General features: G+C 31.5%; 5 protein-coding genes, 2 long non-coding RNA genes and 1 pseudogene across 11 annotated transcripts; 4 read left to right on the plus strand and 4 right to left on the minus strand.

Moving 5' to 3' along the window:
* The first annotated feature begins 26 nt into the window (after positions 1–26).
* LOC149270869 (uncharacterized) lies at positions 27–3,952 on the plus strand. The gene is made up of 3 exons (XR_016268527.1): positions 27–162; positions 634–3,731; positions 3,827–3,952. It is a non-coding gene; the product is annotated as an uncharacterized LOC149270869 (long non-coding RNA).
* Ube2g1 (ubiquitin-conjugating enzyme E2G 1) lies at positions 2,029–6,318 on the minus strand. The gene is made up of 3 exons (XM_018019240.2): positions 6,086–6,318; positions 4,276–4,378; positions 2,029–2,475 (listed from the first exon to the last, which is right to left on the minus strand). Exons 1-3 carry the CDS (start codon positions 6,129–6,131, stop codon positions 2,118–2,120), a joined length of 507 nt encoding a protein of 168 aa, XP_017874729.1. The 5' UTR covers positions 6,132–6,318; the 3' UTR covers positions 2,029–2,117.
* Positions 6,319–6,423: 105 nt separating this feature from the next.
* Positions 6,424–7,256, plus strand: LOC149270870 (uncharacterized). The gene is made up of 2 exons (XR_016268528.1): positions 6,424–6,539; positions 6,795–7,256. It is a non-coding gene; the product is annotated as an uncharacterized LOC149270870 (long non-coding RNA).
* Positions 7,065–8,646, minus strand: Alg-2 (Apoptosis-linked gene-2). The gene is made up of 3 exons (XM_018001039.2): positions 8,442–8,646; positions 7,892–8,267; positions 7,065–7,450 (listed from the first exon to the last, which is right to left on the minus strand). The coding sequence occupies exons 1-3, from the start codon at positions 8,498–8,500 to the stop codon at positions 7,349–7,351; spliced, it is 537 nt and encodes a 178-aa protein (XP_017856528.1). The 5' UTR covers positions 8,501–8,646; the 3' UTR covers positions 7,065–7,348.
* Positions 8,647–9,065: 419 nt separating this feature from the next.
* shams (glucoside xylosyltransferase 1 shams) lies at positions 9,066–11,611 on the plus strand. 2 transcript variants are annotated; one of them, XM_018017965.2, is made up of 4 exons: positions 9,066–9,355; positions 9,409–9,530; positions 9,789–10,086; positions 10,161–11,611. In XM_018017965.2, the coding sequence occupies exons 1-4, from the start codon at positions 9,323–9,325 to the stop codon at positions 10,818–10,820; spliced, it is 1,113 nt and encodes a 370-aa protein (XP_017873454.1). In that variant the 5' UTR covers positions 9,066–9,322; the 3' UTR covers positions 10,821–11,611. The 2 variants fall into 2 exon arrangements, with proteins under 2 accessions (XP_017873454.1, XP_089318067.1); XM_089461941.1 differs by having other exon boundaries at positions 9,824–10,086.
* A 143-nt stretch (positions 11,612–11,754) lies between these two features.
* Positions 11,755–13,089, minus strand: LOC108620933 (uncharacterized). Of its 3 annotated transcripts, none has more exons than XR_016268525.1 (4): positions 12,678–13,033; positions 12,468–12,614; positions 12,111–12,403; positions 11,755–12,028 (listed from the first exon to the last, which is right to left on the minus strand). XR_016268525.1 is itself a non-coding variant. In XM_089461945.1 (4 exons), exons 2-4 carry the CDS (start codon positions 12,819–12,821, stop codon positions 12,164–12,166), a joined length of 531 nt encoding a protein of 176 aa, XP_089318071.1. In that variant the 5' UTR covers positions 12,822–12,841; positions 12,933–13,089; the 3' UTR covers positions 12,069–12,163. The 3 variants fall into 3 exon arrangements, 2 of the variants coding, with proteins under 2 accessions (XP_089318071.1, XP_017873458.1); XM_089461945.1 differs by lacking the exon at positions 11,755–12,028 and having other exon boundaries at positions 12,069–12,403; positions 12,678–12,841; positions 12,933–13,089; XM_018017969.2 differs by lacking the exon at positions 11,755–12,028 and having other exon boundaries at positions 12,069–12,403.
* Positions 13,090–13,638: 549 nt separating this feature from the next.
* Positions 13,639–18,586, plus strand: LOC149270871 (zinc finger BED domain-containing protein 4-like; annotated as a pseudogene). Its single transcript, XR_016268526.1, has 2 exons — positions 13,639–15,430; positions 15,484–18,586. The product of XR_016268526.1 is annotated as a zinc finger BED domain-containing protein 4-like (transcript).
* On the minus strand, positions 17,274–18,606 carry veli (L27 and PDZ_signaling domain-containing protein veli). The gene is made up of 4 exons (XM_018017968.2): positions 18,443–18,606; positions 18,111–18,377; positions 17,699–17,832; positions 17,274–17,514 (listed from the first exon to the last, which is right to left on the minus strand). The coding sequence occupies exons 1-4, from the start codon at positions 18,477–18,479 to the stop codon at positions 17,365–17,367; spliced, it is 588 nt and encodes a 195-aa protein (XP_017873457.1). The 5' UTR covers positions 18,480–18,606; the 3' UTR covers positions 17,274–17,364.
* Positions 18,607–18,708: the final 102 nt, after the last annotated feature.

An 18,708-nucleotide genomic window follows, 5' to 3' on the forward strand; every position in this document is an offset into this window, starting at 1 on the left:
AGCTTTACATTAAAAGTAATTTTTAAGCTGGAGACAGTAGCTTTTAAAGCTTTAACTCGTCAAAAGCGAACTGTGAGCAGCTGCAGCGCACGAGCAACTGAAATCTTTAATATTTGTGTGTACCCTCAAAGATTCATCACCATTGGGTAGAAAAATACAAATGTAAACACCTACATATGTATATATAAATATATATTTATACATATACAAACAAATATACGTATAAATAAATGTATATACATATATGCATATATGTATATATATATATATATACATATATATATGAGTATATACATACATATGGACTTAATGTTTATAATCAGTGTTTGACAGATACTATGTACTTAGTTAACCTGAGTGGCTGATTAAAAACAAACAAACAAAAATTTACATACACGTATGCATGTTTATATACAAATACGCAACTTCAACTTTGTGTAAGCACGCATACGCATGTATGTATGTACATACATATGTATGTATATTTGGCTTAGATTAAATCGAATGTAATATCGACCCATAATTTTTGTATTTAATTTAGGCAAACCACTAACTAGAGTTAGTTAGTGGCCAAAGAAAAACATAATGTTAAATCGATGCAAAAATACGTAATCCAGGTACTTTTTATTTCAGGCTTAACGATTTTCCCCCCAAGCACTCTATCCATATTGGTTGCCGGCCACACTCGAATGCAAGCAAATCAAAAGCCGATTCCGTTATCGATGAATATTGACATATTCGATAATAAATACACACTTGAATTAAAACTGCAAAAGTTCAGGCGGAATTCAATTTATTATTAACACTGTTGTTGTTGTTGAAAGTAAATTGCCTTTGTTGACAGGTTTACCAAATTTTCCGAATAACAAAAAAATAAAGCTTACAATTGTTTTTATAATCCATTTTCATTCAATTATTAAATCTGAAAGAGTTAGTAGTAAAATATGAAATTACTTTTGTGTCTTAGTGTTTGCTATTAGTTGAATTATATTTTTTAAATGTGAAATTGCATGTCTCCTCCTTAATTTAGGTCGTAGCTCGACATAAATATTACATTTAATTCCATTAAATGATAATTTTTGGTATTATATATTGGCATAGTAAAACTCATCTTAGATCTTAGCATTATGTTTTAGTGTAGTGATCAATTTTATTACACAATAGAATGTATGGCTTCCTTTTAGCGATACTACCTGACAGGACAGCTATTTCGTCCTCAACTCACAAGTATGTATTTAAGCAGGAATTTAACAGACAGAAAAAGATCGAACATCTCACCATCCAACTACATTGTATAATATACTCCATCGCTTATATCTGTACATTAATAGATATAAAAACCAGTAAGAATGTTAGTCATGTGATACTGACTTCCTAATAATCATTCGCGGACCAAAAACAGTTTAATCTGGCTTTATATATAAGGTGTTTGCTTTAGGTAAAGGTGAAAGACATCGTTTTTAGCGTAGATATAGATTCTAAGTATTTTTTAATGGGAGTTGTACTCGCAAGTGTATAATCAAAATTTCCAATTTCAAGCACTAAAAAAAAAAAAAAAAAAAAAAAGCAAACAAATATTAAATCGACACGCCCTTATTTAGTGAACGCTAAGAGAACATCTCAAGACTATAAGATGTGGGCACCTGAGAACATATGAGTACATGTTTTAAGTCTCTAGCTTCAATAGCGGTGATATTAGAGCCGTGTAATTTAGTATAAAATATGTCAAGCCAGGCTTCGAATCAACATTTATTTTTTTGGAAAACGAGCTTCGCCTTTACCATTATCATCATTTCAACTCCTCAAGGACAGCGAGAGCTGACTACGATTCATCACATCAACTACTCGAACTCCTTCATTGAGTAGTACGTGATGGCAGAATGACCCATGCAGTCCAGTTAATCTGATCGCATTTTTTTGCCATTTTGCCATTTTTGGGCGTTGTTGGGTTGAGGGATTAGATAATTTCGTTTAAATTTTTCCCCTTTAGCTCATATAACTTCTAAAATAAAATTTTCAATATAAGAATTTGAGTTTATATGTCTATTAATTCAGTTATTCATTTTAATGTATCAAATTTTTAATATAAATATACAAATATAGAGCAAATCCTGTTTCTACGAACACTCCTCTTGGCTTTTCCGGACACAACGTGCCACCTTGCGCTTGAAATCGGGGTAGGATTCTCTCCATTCCTTGGCAGCATCAACGTTTGCTGGGGACTCGTCATTGGGATCCGCTAACATTGATATCACGGATATCAAAATAGTTTCCACTGTGTGTACCGGCAACCAACGCTCTGATGCTTTTTCGTAGCCCCATTTGTCGTCTCCAGGTTCATGCAAAATTGAAATACAGACATCGCCATTTTTTTCAATATTTGGATGCCAAATTTCCGTAACAAACTTCATTCGAGGTGGACGCAGAGGGTACTCCTTAGGAAAGTATAAATGCGCTTTGAAGAAACCTCCTTCGCTGTTAATGAAACACAAAAAAAGGAAAGCAAATACGTTAATCAAAATATTGATAAATCTATTGTATATATTAACATAGGGGGAAATGATAAGTCAGGATTTAAGTTTTTGAACGCATCCACGCCGCTTAGCATTTGCCACAATAGACAAAAAATATTATTCAGAAAGTATTGATACCAGACAAACTGAGCCAAGTTTGAGCACTTACATTGCTTCCGACTATTATGATTTATAAAACCTAGCCTAGATGAAAACCAAGACACTCAATACGACCTTCAATATCTTAGCTTTCAAATAGAACGAGAAGGATAATTAAGTAATACATATTTCTATATTATATGACCTCAATACAAAAAATTATTAAACCTATTTTATTGATAGTAATTGCATAATATAATGAAAATTAAAAAATATATAGTTTTTATAAGAGAAATGTATAAATGCTAATTACAATCAATTAAACGCAATTCATTTCATACAATTTTTTGTGCTTTACAGTTCAACTATCATGATAGAGATATGGTATTTGATACCATATATAAATATAATTTTAAATATGATTTCCCGATTTTATGAAGAAAGTGAGAGAGGTAGCAAAGCAAGGACGAAGAATTGAATCTGATAAATTATACGAAATACACGAAGGCAAAGTTTCTCGCTTTGAAAGGTATCGAAATCGACAGTTTCATACATGCTCACTGACGTACGGACGTGGTGGGATGGACTCTACAGTTGATACAAAGGATTTACTTTATTGCTAATTTATTAACAAATTATTTAATTGTACCATATCATACCATTATCTTACACCATTTTCAATGAGGTTGATGAATATAAAAAATTTTTCACATGCATAAAATATATACGAGGTTAGCCTGAAAAATTGTCGACCTTATAAAAAATATTTATATTAAAAAAAATCTATTTTAATTTGACGTTAAGTCAGACACTATTATAAAATACCACCAGCAACTAGCTAAAAGTAGTTTGTATGATTCCATAAAAATGTTTATATAAATTAGTTTTATATAATTCAATCTGAAATCATAAATCATAAATCTAAATATCTAACCGCAATATATTTATCAATTTCGAAGGCACCCAAGAGCTCAATCAATTACACTTCAATTTCTCCAAATTAAATAAGTTCCTTTGATTTGAGGACTAAAAATATTTATACATTCTTATCCATCCCAGCGTAGTCGTGGAGCTAAAAACTTATAAATCCAAATTTAATTTAAAATAGTTAAAATAAAGGTACACCAAGGCTCTGCTTGCCAGCATTTTAACGTGAAATTATGTAAAAGTTTACAAGTTTACAACTAAAAAGTTTTTTTCTAAATAAATGACAGAAGATGTCAAAGAATATATGTTCACTTTCTTCATGGCAATGCATCACAGTAGTGGATGGTGTGGCGGTTTAAAGCTTTAGGTACAGGGTTAACAGGGTTTGCATTGAACCCACTTAGAGTACGCACCATTGCAAATGGGACTGCAGACTTTTCCTGGCGCCACTAAAGAGGAAGGTTGTACGCAGTCAACTAATCCAAGCAAAATTGAAAATGAAATAAATTAATTAATGAAAATCCCCAAAACAAAACAAAAATATGCAGCTCTGATTCTTTCGATTACAACGAGTTTCAATTATGAATTCTATTTTCAGTCTATCATTGGCTTAATTTGTAAGCACACGAGGATCATATAGTTATTAATATATAAACGATATTTACTTTATGGGATCGGATCGCATTTAATATATTAATTGTATGTTATTTAAATATATTTACTGTAATAAACCTACTAAAGTGTGTCTGGTGGTCCAATTATTAGGACTTCCCAACGGAATATATCATTCTCATCAATTAATCCAGCTGAGAAACCTTCTACTGGGTTCTTATTTAGTTCTGAAATAAAAGAATAATAAGAATTTGGTATTGTTAAAATATATGTATATATATATGATTATCAAATATTTCTGTAACTCATTGAACTTATATAACGATGTATTTTATATATAGATCTTAGATTATAAAATTATTCACATTTCCTAAAGCAATTATATTAAACAAAGCTCTTTTGTGAAAATTATATATATATATAAAATATTAGTTTAAAAGTCTTTTATAAAATCGTGCTATCTCTTGTAATTAATTAGATTTTAATAATTTTCACAACAGAAATTTTCTATTGTCTTAAAAAATATAGAATATTAGTCGACCAAACAAATCTCTTATCAACATATTATTCTCGTTACTAAAGCTTTATGTATATCTATTTGAGTCAAACAATTTTGAATTGAATATTATTGTACATAGATATATGTATATTGCTTAGCAGTACAGTTATATATCTATACATTATAAATGCAGTGACTTGCAAAATTTCGTTTGTATTAGCTGAAGAATCTAAAATTACTGAAACGAATACATTATTATCAGCAAACATCAGGTCGATCAGTGCAGCAAGAATAAGCCCAGCTCCAGGGACAGTCTTTAAGCCGTGAACTTAGTTTGTACCGTAAATCACTCGTATATTAAATTATCAATTTAGATCTTAATATCGATGAGCAATCAAAATAAAAATTGTGTTTTGAAGACTTCTCGAACGACTCAACAAATCTTAAATACTCTTTGAAATTGGATATGAATAAATGTAAAATAATATTCATCTACGTACGAATGTGTATTAACATTCTTGTTACATAGCCAAAATTTAGGATATCATGAATGAATAAATAAAAATATATGATTGAATTTTCTTTACTCTTTTGAAACTAATAGATATTAATTTAAATATACTTTTATATATTGTAGAATATATGCTGATACAAATATTGGTATTTTTATATATTGTAGAATATATGCTGATACAATATGATATTGGTATTCATTGCAGAAGAAGATATCTTATTTTTGCATATATGTATATATATAGCTTTAAAATCAATTCTTTTTTGTAAACTTATTAACACCATTCATTAAATTGTCTATTTACCAAGCTACTTATATATACATAGATACACGCCAACTAATGTACATACATATGTACGTATGTACATGCGTTTATCGAGCATTGGCTGTGGCACATATGTACATAGTCATTGTGGTGATTCAAGAAAATATTCTTCACCACCAATATAATAACAAAGAAACAAGAGGCAATCAAAAGGGTGATAACAGAGAAGATTTGGTTAAGACGCTATGCATGCATATTTATATACGTATATATAGAAATTATATGTTAATTATATATATGTACATGCTATATATATAAATATTTTCATATATTTATATATATACGGCAGCGGGTATATACATTTTTACACATACATTAAAATACTCAAGTATACATATGTATATTTGTTCATAAATATACGTTTATGCACTTTTTTCTATTAATTAGTTGACAACGAAATGTGCTCCAATTAAATTAATGCCTTATGTGCATAAGTATGTATGAATGTATGTACATATGTACATCGTGGCATGCGTGCGTATATGTACATATACCTGTTAATGGCGCTACAATTTCTGCTGTTCTTCCCTATGTATAATATGTACATACATGCATAACTTCTTACATACGCTCATAATTAGACATGTGTAACATACCTGCCAATTGTTTCTTCAATAGCAATGATGATTGAAGTTCAGACATTTTTGCTTTGCTTCTGAAATATTTTATTAAGGTAATGCACTCTTAGGTTACACAATTTAAAAAATTAGTTTATTAAACGCGGCCTGCTTAAAAGGACAAATTTATTTCTGCTGATACGAATGCCGACAATATACTTTTTTCATTCTTTACAGACGAAACAAAGTAATTAACTGTAACAAAATGAGATGGGTAAAGAATCATAAGAACTGAACTAGTTCGTGAAATGTCTGGCAATGAAACACGTTTTTCATGACACGTTTCTACGCACACTGTTCTGCCGGTTGCAAATGGTAAAAAATAATGTCACTGTACATATTTATATCGATATATATCGTCAAAACTGAATGTGGTTAGAGAAATTCGAGCCGTAAATTATAATGAGCATGATAGCCAAGAATATGATAACTGGTATATATAAGTTATTGTTAAACTTCAATAAATATTTTCTTCGTTTATTTAAACAAAGATATGATTCTACATAGTTGAGGCTACCCTATTTTTACTGTTTCCACTGCTCATAAGTAATGGAAAAGTGTTTCCATTAAAAAAAATAAAAAAAAATATTGCTTCTACCTGGTTATAAAATAACCGATTCAAAAATTAGTATATTAGTATATAATATTGCTATTATTTTCTAATGTAATAAATCAATAAATCTTTCAGCAATATAAATTTGTGCGAGAATCTGAGCAGACTACTTACATTCACCACCCCTACTACTACTTCTGAACGAGAATACTACAAGTCATCGGTTCCACTGCAAATGAATGAATTAATGAATTATCACAAAACTTAATATTCATAAGACAATTAGCGTCTAGAAATAAGACTTGGAATTCTGTTGTCAATTTTCACATTCAGACGGCTCCTGCAGTTCCAATGTATAATTATCCAGACTTGATTTAAAATTATTTAAATATGTATGTATATAATTTCACTATGCTGTTACATCAAAAAATTTTAATAACAATGTTTAGTTTTTAAGATTTACATAAAGAAATAAAGATTTTAAATTTTAGTATTATATCAAATATTATACAATAAGCTTAAAAGTCTAACAAAATTGCTTACGATAGTAATTATTTAAATTTATAGTTTGAGGATGGGATAACAAGTTCACAAATATTGGCTCTTTAAAAAGTAGATCATCCAGGCTATTTACATATTTGTATACATATAAAGTTACATTTGTATAGTATAAATTTGACATTTGATTATTAAATCTTAAGTGAAAAAACCATGCTTAAAAACTGTTCGTAGTGGATTGTTATGACCCCATCCATGTCGGTGTCATGTTGCTTGAAGGCTGTAGTCAAAGTCTGCAATTAAATAAAATTGTTTATTAATAAATTTTTTAAGTTATCTAATTAAAACTTGTTTAGTTCTTCTTTATTTTTGTTTATACAATTGTACTCCAAACCATATTTTCAAAGCTGGTAATCTAATGTAAATAGTGTTAAAATCTTTTACAAGTAGATAAGATTTCTCAATAAAATTACTTAAATTTTACTGTATATATATAAAACAATATAATATAAAACAAACCTATCATAACAAATATTATAACAATATCGGTATATTGATATAATCAATATTTTTACTTTATGAAAAAATGTAAATAAATAATTAAGCATATTTTTATTTGATGACTAAGACCAAAATATGTTTTTTTTTTTATGTTTTTAATTATAAATATAAATTAAGTTTATATCATCAAAATATCCTCATTGTTATAAAGCAGAATAAAATAAAATACTTACATATAGAACAATACAGCATTGGATGAAATCATCGAAAAGGATTGTTCCTCTGCCAAAGCGATCGAATTTACGGAGCAATATTTCAATAAGATTGTCAGATAGACGATAGCCGAAGGAAGTTAAAGCAGTTTTAAGTTCTTGCTTGTCAATGTTGCCGGAATTGTCCCGGTCGAACGAGCGAAAACAATTTTGCCAATCAGTTACATATTTCCATAGTGCTCCGAAATCCTCGAAAGATACGGTTCCCCTGTTTTGGCGATCAAACATTCCGATCATAAGTCGAACTGTTTCCGGGTTAAAAGCTGACCATGTGCCATTGGAGAGAGCAACCTGTAGTTCATCTGCAGAGATATATCCACTCCTGTCTTTATCGACCCTTAAAGCACATACAAAGTTATATCGATGGAATAAATAACATACACTTGTATAACAGTGCTTTCGCGAATGTACATAGATATGTATATGTGGGTCTACGTGTATATTTACAATATAAATTTAAATACATACATATGTACATACGTACGTTGCCAAATTTTATTAATATAAATACCTTTGAAATACGTCCCAAAGAAACGTCTGATCGGGCATTCCGCAATGTTGGTATGACATGTTGTATAAAATAAAGATACAAAATTAAATCCCTGATTTATAATTTGGCAAAAAAAATTCCTCTACTAAGAATTTACACTTGTTACTAGTAATTGGAATAGTCAAGTATGAGTCACAAATCATACAAGTGATGGTTAACATATCGATATCTTAGAAGTGGATTTGCTCCTACAATACAATTATTCAATATACATATATCGATGCTATCTATATTTTTTATCAACTGCTCTTTAATCTTGCAATTGGATAATTTCTGCTCAGTTCCATCAGCCTTTATTTAAATTAATTAAACTAAATATACATAGTTTATTGTTTAACGTATTACTTCATTTTGATGCTTTTAAGAAAATATACCAAAACCAAAGAAACTTGTGTTGTCTTTCTAAAGAAAAATATTTAACAATAATTTCTTTTACAGAGTAATATTTCCAAAAACATATATGACAATGAATAAATGTGATTGATTTGATTTTCGGATTTGGGGCATTCCCTAATAAAATTGTATTTATAAGATTCAAGCACCCCAGAGCGCGCCATCCGGCCGGCAGCTAGAACTCCAAATAAAGAATCACTTAGATCAAAAGAACTGGTTCATGGCTAGCACAACACAGTATTTACTTTTTTTCAATGAAACATATTTATATTGATTTTGTAATGCTAAATAAATTGATGTTTTTCTATATAAAATGCGATCAATCATTACTGCTCTCTGATATATAGCTTCGAATAATAATATATACATACACACTATATTGGGCAGCGCCCTGCTTTATGATATCCAAACAAACACACTTGTACAAATATACATACATATGTGCATAAATGTATCTATGTAGCAATATCAGAAACAAAATGGTAAACAATAAACTTATATAGTAACAAGTCTGACTAACATGACTATATTTCAGCGGCACTTCCACATGTGCTTTCTAAGTTGTGTGGCCCTCACGACTATTTTGTACATATTTCACGAGCGTCCAAATTGGGACCATGCAGCATCTGCCCAATCCGACACTGAAACCAATGAAATGTACGTACGTATGGTATATTAGATATGTACATAGATACATATGTAATGTGAAGTCTCCCTACAGCGGACATCCTCGGTTATATTGAACTGTTTGTCAAACGGAGATGTCCGCTTTTAGTAGCTAATAGGAAAAACTATTGTTAATATCTTAAATACCATAACCAATGTTAATTTTGGCAAATTGGTTTGCATGTGTATTTTAAATTTTTTTAAAATTAAATTAAAAAATTAATAACATTTCTATGTAACTTTTGATAGGCGCCATAAGAAAAACACCTTTCATATTGTTGCAGTCGCCTGTGGCCAACGCGCTCAAGAGACGCTAGTTATGATAAAGTCAGCTCTACTTTATAATTATTATCAGGAATATATTAAATTTATAATATTTACGGAAGCTCCATTAACTGATATAATAAGCGAGAAACTGACTGACTGGCGCGATACACTTTCTCAGCAATTTGACTTTGAACTATTGTCATTAAAATTTCCAAATCAAAGTGCGAAAGAATGGAAAAATCTGTTTAAGCCTTGCGCCGCCCAACGCCTATTCTTACCTGTAAGTAAACTTAATGAAAAACAAAAAAAAATCAATATTTAATATTAATGATTTGTATTAACTTATATTTTTAGTCTTTATTGAAGGATGTTGATTCGTTGTTATATGTTGATACAGATATATTGTTTTTATCTCCAATTACGGATATATGGAAATATTTTGGAAAATTTAATGAAACTCAAATCGCCGCTCTGGCGCCTGAGCACGAAAATGAAAATATTGGGTGGTATAATCGATTTGCACGCCATCCATTTTATGGACGACTTGGCGTCAACTCTGGAGTCATGCTTATGAATCTAACACGCATGAGGCAATTCAATTGGGAGCAGCATGTATTTCCTATTTATAAAGAATTTAAGCTACGAATTACGTGGGGCGATCAAGATATTATAAATATTCTTTTTTATTACCACCCAGACAAACTATATATAATTCCATGTGAATATAACTATCGACCAGACCACTGTATGTATATGAGTATTTGCAATTCTTCTCGATCAGGCATAAAGCTAATACATGGTAATCGGGGCTATTTCCATTCCGATAAGCAACCATTATTTAAAACAATCTATTCGGCTATTGAAAGCTATCAGCTAAGCTCTAATGTATACAACGATTTCCTGTTACCGCTTCGCGCAGCATTGAATGCACAATCTGTTAACGAATCTAGTTGTGGAAAAGTCTCAGGTGATATTCTGTTAGTGGCGAATAGTCTTTTTAGCAGTTCATATTGAATGGGTAGTACATAATAATTGGGCTGTACGTACACATCCCAATCATATTATCAAGTTAGAGCTTCCCAGACTAGAATCTCATACATTATTGTCCATATTTAGTAACCAACAGCTTTTAATTAGGGATTTTGCTTTTTCTATGTTTTCGTGAAATAATAAGACGAGCTTAAACGTATTTGTTTTTATTTTAAATGAAAAAAAGATAATGAATAATATATATGTAAATAGAAACATTAAAAACTCTTAATATGGCACCTTTCCAGAAAAAGTACTTAAATCTACAATACAAACATAAACAAATCATTAATGACAAAATTACTCTTTGTTCAAGTCTCATGTAAAATTTTTACAAACATATCCAGAGAAGCAATACAATGGAATTTTAGAAGAATAATTCATAACCATTTTAGATAAATAGTTTTAATTTTTTTTATAAATATGTAAATAAATATACTTTTAATAAGCCGATGAATAAGAGATGTAATTATCTATCAGATTTTAAAAGCTAAGTACTTCTAGTACTTAAGTGCACCTGTATGAGCTGTAAAAATAGTACACTGATATTAAATCAAGACTGTAAAAACGAAATGACAGACATGATTAAAGTAATTGCTTTAATTAAAATAAAACTAGGGATATTTCGTAAAGCGTTTACTGGGTTTGGGAAATTATTTTGGCTCTACGTAAAGTAGAGTATGTATGTGATTATCGGTTGTTCTATAATTATAAGTTATAATATACACAGATTTAGAGCATTATTCTTCTATGCCGCCAGTGGTTTAAGCGTACAGCCTGGACTGCAAAAAGGATCAATTTTAAGCACGCGAATTTATTCATCCATAATCTTCAGCAACGTGCAATTGAATAATGACAATGTAGCCCGACAATATATCTGCAAGATCTTAAATTACGATCAGTAAATCTATACATGGCATTGTTATTATGAAGCCAAAAGCATCCAAAGCAACTCCCAACGAGTCTTGTAGTCATCCCAACGATTAATTTGTCTTGCCATTTACAGATTCACACAAAGCGCCTACTTAATGGCTCTGACAACGGGAAAAGTAGGTTGATATCTTACCAATGCTAAATAGATTTGACAATCTAAAAACAAAGAAATGTCTTTTCGACACAATGCGTGCCACCCCTAATGCAAATAATGATATAGACACGTAATATACATACAATTTATGACAAAATTATATAGTCTGCAAGTACATAAAAAATTAAGTTCACACAACATTGATATTTATATATATATATATATATTAATTTATCAATAATACGTACATATGAAAATGGTGCTTGGTTAGGTTAAACAAAGATAAATAAAAAGTAGTCTTCTAAGTCGTTGGATAAAGTTCTTGTGGGTCATGTTCTGAAGTAATCGGAGCAGTAGTCACATTGGATTGAGTACTGCTTGTCCCTGCGTTTTCTAAATTAGTACTGTCTCTGTTACTCCGAATCGAAGTTGTAGACTTATCAGGGCTGGGGTTTGCAGCTGCGCCAGGTGTATTATTTGTTCCTGTGGATGTTGCTTCGTCGTCATCGGAACATTCGACGCTAGATATTGAGAAGTTTTCCTGTCAAACAAATAAAAACATGCCGTCAAGGTCTTAGAAAATTTATGAATTGAACTATACTTACTGCTTCCCTTTGTGATTTGTAGCCTAGTAATTTGAGTTTGCGTTCTTCCCGCATACGTGTGAGTCTCATTAACAGGGTGTAATGCTGTTCCACCCGATATAAACAAGTTTTACAAATGGTTTTTGGCAATGGATCAGTAGGAGATATCTAAACAAAATTATTGCATGAGCCGGACAACATCCGTATACATATTTGTGTATGTGCACTTACAGTAATTGGCAAGTAGCCATTGATTTTTTCGACAAGACATAATCGTTGTCCATGGTCTCCATATATGTGTATAACTGTTCTATGCATTTCTGAGCAAAGGCGGCAAAGAAATCCGGAAATGCAAGCCTTTTCAATACTTCCCATGACCTTAATTGTACCAATATCTTTGTTGTTGTGGGAATTAAGATATATATATTAAGTATTGAAATTGTTTGCGCGCTCATGTAAACATTATATGTATTTCAAAATACTAACGTTACTACTTAAAATAAATAAAATTGCCTAAAAAGTCAAAATATTGCATTTGCTATTGTTCTCACACACAGATGTTTTTACTCGCAATAACAAGGTTGCATTTTCGATACATCAATTTTATAGTATTTCAAACATCGATAGTACTGTCGTTAGTAAAATATTATTCGTTGAATTGAAAACATTCAGATTCTTTGTATTAAGGGTATGCCCTCCTGCAAATTAGAAGATTAGGAAAGATTATACCGCACTTCAAATTAAAAAGTCTGTTATGTTCTGAATTCGATTAACTAATGAATGTATTAAGAAAACGATTGCATATGCATATTTTTAAAAGAGAGATCACTTTCCAAGCTTGCATTTATTAGGTTATTTGGTTATTTGGATCATGGTTTGTCTACCAGATGTATTTGATATTGTCATCTTTTAGTACTGCGTTTTCAGAAATGCCCTAAATTATCTCTATATATATTCCAGATTGATTACCCATCTCAAACTAAGCTTTCTTTGAAATGTTATTGTTGTACAGACCTTTAATGTAGCCCTTAGAACGCTATTCTTTTCCGAATGTTGTAAAAATATCAATGTACGATTTGTAAAATAAAATATTTTGCATCAATTAAACTTAGTCGTTTTCTTACAATTAAATTTAATACATACAATATTTTTAGAATATTAATATTCAAATTATTCAACGGAATATTTTGATATTTTTTTATTAGTAACTGTCTAATATCAATCCAATATAGCTCTGTCTTTATTCGACGGATCCATCTGGCAGCCCTATGTATATCCTTTGGCAGAGACGTAAGGTCGCTTAAAGACATATAGCTTTGAAAGCTTCGGTCCAAATGAATCAGTATACGCCACGCTAACTTACCCAAATTGTTTAAATTTACATTGAACAAAACAAGTCAATTGTGAAAACTATAAAAAATAAAATAATGTGAAAAGTGCGCCTGCTAAGAACGCCATGAAACGTTTGCACGAAATATTTTGGGCCGGTAAAAAGCGGGACTGCGGACAAGTTTCGTGGAGTATTATGGGCCTAAAGAGTCATCGAAATGGCTGTAGATGACGTGCAATTTCGGAACAAAATCACACCACACGACGATGCTCGCGCCACAATCGATTTTTAAAGCAATTGTTTCCTCATCGTTTGATGTCAATAAATGGCGATTTTGTTGGTTGTTGTAATGCTGTTTTGGTAAAACTCTCTTCATATTAATTGAAACGTATTGCTTTATATATAATATACAGTTAAATCTCGATAATTTGTACCCCGCTAAATCAAAAATCGAGACAAATCGGAAAGATTCGATCTCCTTGAAAACTTTTGCCACACTTATGTCGCTGTGCATGTTCAATTTTGCGCTTCTGACACCATTTTTGTTTATCTTGTCGATTTGTATTCTAAGCGCAACATCACGTCTTAAAAGTGTCAAATAGACGTACGCATAAAACCTAATCAATCGCGCAAGAGCAAGACATAGAGCTGGGAAACCATCGATGCAACCATCGATTACATCGATGGATTTTAATTTTTATGATATATCGATGGACTTTTGTCGATATCGATATATCGCCGCTTTGAGTAACAAATCAAACATCACAGCAGTTGTAACGGACAATGCAGCCAGCATGATACGAGCGTGTGAAATATTACAAAAAAGACACTTTCCTTGCTTCACACACACGCTAAACCTGGTTGTTCAGGATTTAATGGGTGAAGTATTTATAAAAGAAATTGTCAGCAGTGTCAAAAGAATTGTCACGTTCTTTAAGAGCAGCTCTGTTGCAACCGCAAAATTTAAGAACGCTCAAAATACTGACAGCCCTTTAAATTTGCTGCAAGAAGTGCCGACAAGGTGGAACAGCGCGTTCTATATGCTGCAACGGGTCTTACAGACAAGGGAGCCGCTTATTGCGACACTTTTAAAATCGCAAAATGCGCCTACTCCCCTATCTGAAGACCATTTCCGCATTGTACAAGATTTATGCTCTGTTTTGGAGCCGTTTGAGACGGCAACAAAGCACACATCGGCTTCTAAAACTGTAACGGCTTCGCTGGTCATACCGGCAATATTGGCTTTGACCAAATCTTTAGAGTTGCTGTTGCCAAATATGAAGACATCTGTTGGCAGTGATGCATGCAAATTTTTAATGAACGGAATTAAAAAAAGACTATATCCGTATGAAGGTAGAACAGTCACAAGGCTAGCGACTTTGCTGGACCCCCGCTTTAATAAAGATGGGTTCCAAAATGTATTTAACGGGCAGCAGGCAGCACAAATACTCGAGGATGAGCTTGCCGTCTTTCAGAATACAAAAGTTCCTGAAATTGAAGAGGAACTACCAAAAGAGAACGATTCCTCATTTTTATTTACATTTATGGACAAAAAAATATCAGAAAAAAGATCAACGGGACGTGCAGATGCGATTGTTATGATGAGGCAGTACGACATGCATCTCATGACATCGATCCGCTACAGTTTTGGAAGGTAATTTATAGAACGCTTTCATTTTATAGTTTTAATGATCCGTTTTGTTTCAGATTAACGAACACCAATTAAATGCACTCAGCTATTGTGCTATTAAATACTTAGCTATTCCAGCTAGCTCTGTGGAAAGTGAGCGCATTTTTAGCAAGGCGGGTGAATTGATTTCTGACCGCCGAGCGTCTTTGAAAGAAAAAAATGTCAATCAATTGATTTTTTTGAACAAAAATGAATGGCTGTTCCCTGAAAACAACAAGACTAATTAATATTTTAGTATTACTTTATTTTAGTAAATATTGAATATTTACTATATCTTTATTAATTTGTTATATTTTTATTGTTTTTATTTTGTCGATAAGAAAGAAAATGGATCTCTTTTATATTTAAGTTATCTTTCAAATCGTTATGTTGAATTTGTGTTATGTTTTGGAAATGAAGATTTAATGAATTAAACTTTTATATTTTCTCTATATTTGTTTATACTCTTTATTCTTATTCTGTAAATATGTACAAGGAAAAGTATGAAATTACAAGAGCTTTATTTACATTTATTTCTATTATGAAAAGTACGACTTTTATACAAATAACGTTTAAAATTTAAAAGGAAAAAATTTTCGATGGAACCATCGATATAATCGATTATTTTTTCCATCGATGGGAAAACCATCGATGGAGCCTTCCATCGATGGTTTCCCAGCTCTAGCAAGACATTATCACTAACCATAGAACACAGAGAAATGAATTTTTGTTCCCATGTTTTCGTAGCCCGAACCTAAAACTGAGGAGCCGAGCAAATACGAAGTGGTCTGGGAACTAACGCTCGAAAAGAAGTGTGCAAAACGCTTTACATCACTTGTTCGGTATATGTATTCTATGGTTAATAACATTTTTTTTGGCCATTGACAAAAAAAAAACAAAAAACAAAATGTACATGGCAAAACAATTTAATATCGCTCCATCAGCAATCCCGTAAATTTTACAAAAAAGAGATTTTATGCTTAACACACCATCGTATGGTAAACTGAAGCGTCAGAAACATGCTGAGCACCCAAATGTAGAAAATTCTGTACTTTTGTGGTTTAGGCAATGTTGTAACAGTAAGGTTTACATATTCAAGACAGCTTCTTTGATAGCCTTATTAGTAAATGCATACAGTTTAGATATTATTCGATAATCACTTCGATTGATAGCAAAGCAATGTATTTATTTATATTTATTAAAAGTAGGTTTATTGATTATGGAATAGTTTTCAATACAAAACGAGAGACATTAGCTAGATTAGTGGACATTGGTATTTGCATAACATATTTTAATCGAAAAGTGAAACTTTTGCTTATTTAAAGTTATACATTGAACGACAAGGGTTAATTAACGATTTAAGTATATTGTATATGTAATTTGCTAAGAAAATATCATTTTTCTTTTGGTAAGCGGCATTACTTTGTGTTGATATCCACTACGGAACGTCGGTGTACGTACTCTGACCAAATAACTTCTACTGAATTTTTAAATTTTTGTTCCATTAAAAAGTTAATCTTTTCTGCCTACTTGCATTAGTCAGTATTCAAGATAGATGTAGATAGCGTACGTTTTTGACGGGATATAAGCTTACAGTTTTCGGATCCACAATATCGTAGAGTTGTTGCATGGCAGTTGTTTTTAATACTTTCCAAATTTTGTATTTCAACGAATAAAATATTAGGCACCAAAATAAGTACTTCAAAAGGGAAACGTTACATCGAAATATTCGTGAAGAATAACGCGAATAACCCAAGACTTTAAGCATTCCATATTGTAGAAATTCTCGTAAACATCCATTCACTCCATTTGGATTAATAGGCAATAGTTCTCGTAATGGCCGAACGAATTTTATCATTTATATGAGATTCATAAATCATATTGTAATATTCGTTAAGGTAATGCATAAATTATAAATTTTATTGACGACGACGGGTATTACGTTGTTTGTCAAAACGCATTTCCATTTCTTCAAGAACTTTAGGCGTATAGCGTACAACAAGTTTTACGGAGCCAATCGCTTGCTTTAATAATTCAACCGCTCTCTCGTGATTTTCGCCTTCAACAGACTGAAATGTAAAATATAAAAAGGTTTAGTTATTTTATGATGACTTAAACACATAGTCATCCCCCATAAGCATTACTTAAAATCATAGTCTTAATTTAGCTGAATATCGACATATTAACTCTGAAGAGATATGTATGTCGCTGACTAATAAGCTAAGCAAAGTTCTTTAATTATAGTTTTCTTACCACTCCGTTAACGGAAAGCAGCTGATCTCCTCTTTTTAATCCTCCATGTCTATCAGCAACACCACCTGGGATAATTCGAGAGATATAAATGGGAGAATTTTGTTCCTTGCCTCCCATCACATTGAAGCCCAATCCTGAAACAAAAATAGATTAGAAAAAACATTGAAATCCTCATTTATATATATTGTTCTCCTTCAATTTCATATGCTCAGAGCTTGTTTTGATTTACGAATATTTAATACATATGATACGATAGGTATATCATTTAGTAAAAATTGGTGCAGTCCCCATCTAAATGAAGAGTCTTTGGTGAACATATTTACACACAAAAATTTATAATTATTTTATACACAAGACATTACACAATCCATACAGCTCTTTGTCGATGATAACATACAACTTATGTACATACCTTCCTCAGTTTTAGGCAATTCAACCACTCGAGGATGGGCATGGCCTTCGCTGGCAGCAAAGGCAGCCACAGTTGCTTTAGCTGTTGCAGACGCCCTAACATCGTGTGAGCCTTGTATATCAACAGTTTCATAAACATGTTCATAGACTTCACGAACAGAGTTCAAGAAATCAGAATTAAGAACTTTTTGTAGTGCAGCCAATTTTGTTGTGGGAAAGTCTCCGCTGGCCTGAAGTTTTTCTAATAGCTCTATAGACCTCTTGACGTCTGAAAAAGAATTGATTTATATTTAGAATCAATGTGGATATTTTCTGGGCAAAGAATAATCTAACCTCTGGCCAGGGTCAGCGGTTCACATATTTCGGTCATTTTACTGTTGCGTAAATTACGTATAATACTTAATTAAATACTTCTAGCCCACAATCTAATCCCTTTAGTAATTTCCAAATATTGGATTTTTATACTTGCACTAAAAATACATCGATAAGTCAATACATCGATATATTTGTTTTAAACGATGATAAGATTAGGGAATGTCCATGAATTAAAAAGTAAATTAAATGCCGTTGTTATCTTAATATTCTATTTTCATTAAAAT

The sequence above is a fragment of the Drosophila arizonae genome, chromosome 2, assembly GCF_054131065.1.
Source record: "Drosophila arizonae isolate 15081-1271.41 chromosome 2, UAZ_ARI_1.0, whole genome shotgun sequence".
Classification (NCBI taxonomy): domain Eukaryota; kingdom Metazoa; phylum Arthropoda; class Insecta; order Diptera; family Drosophilidae; genus Drosophila; species Drosophila arizonae.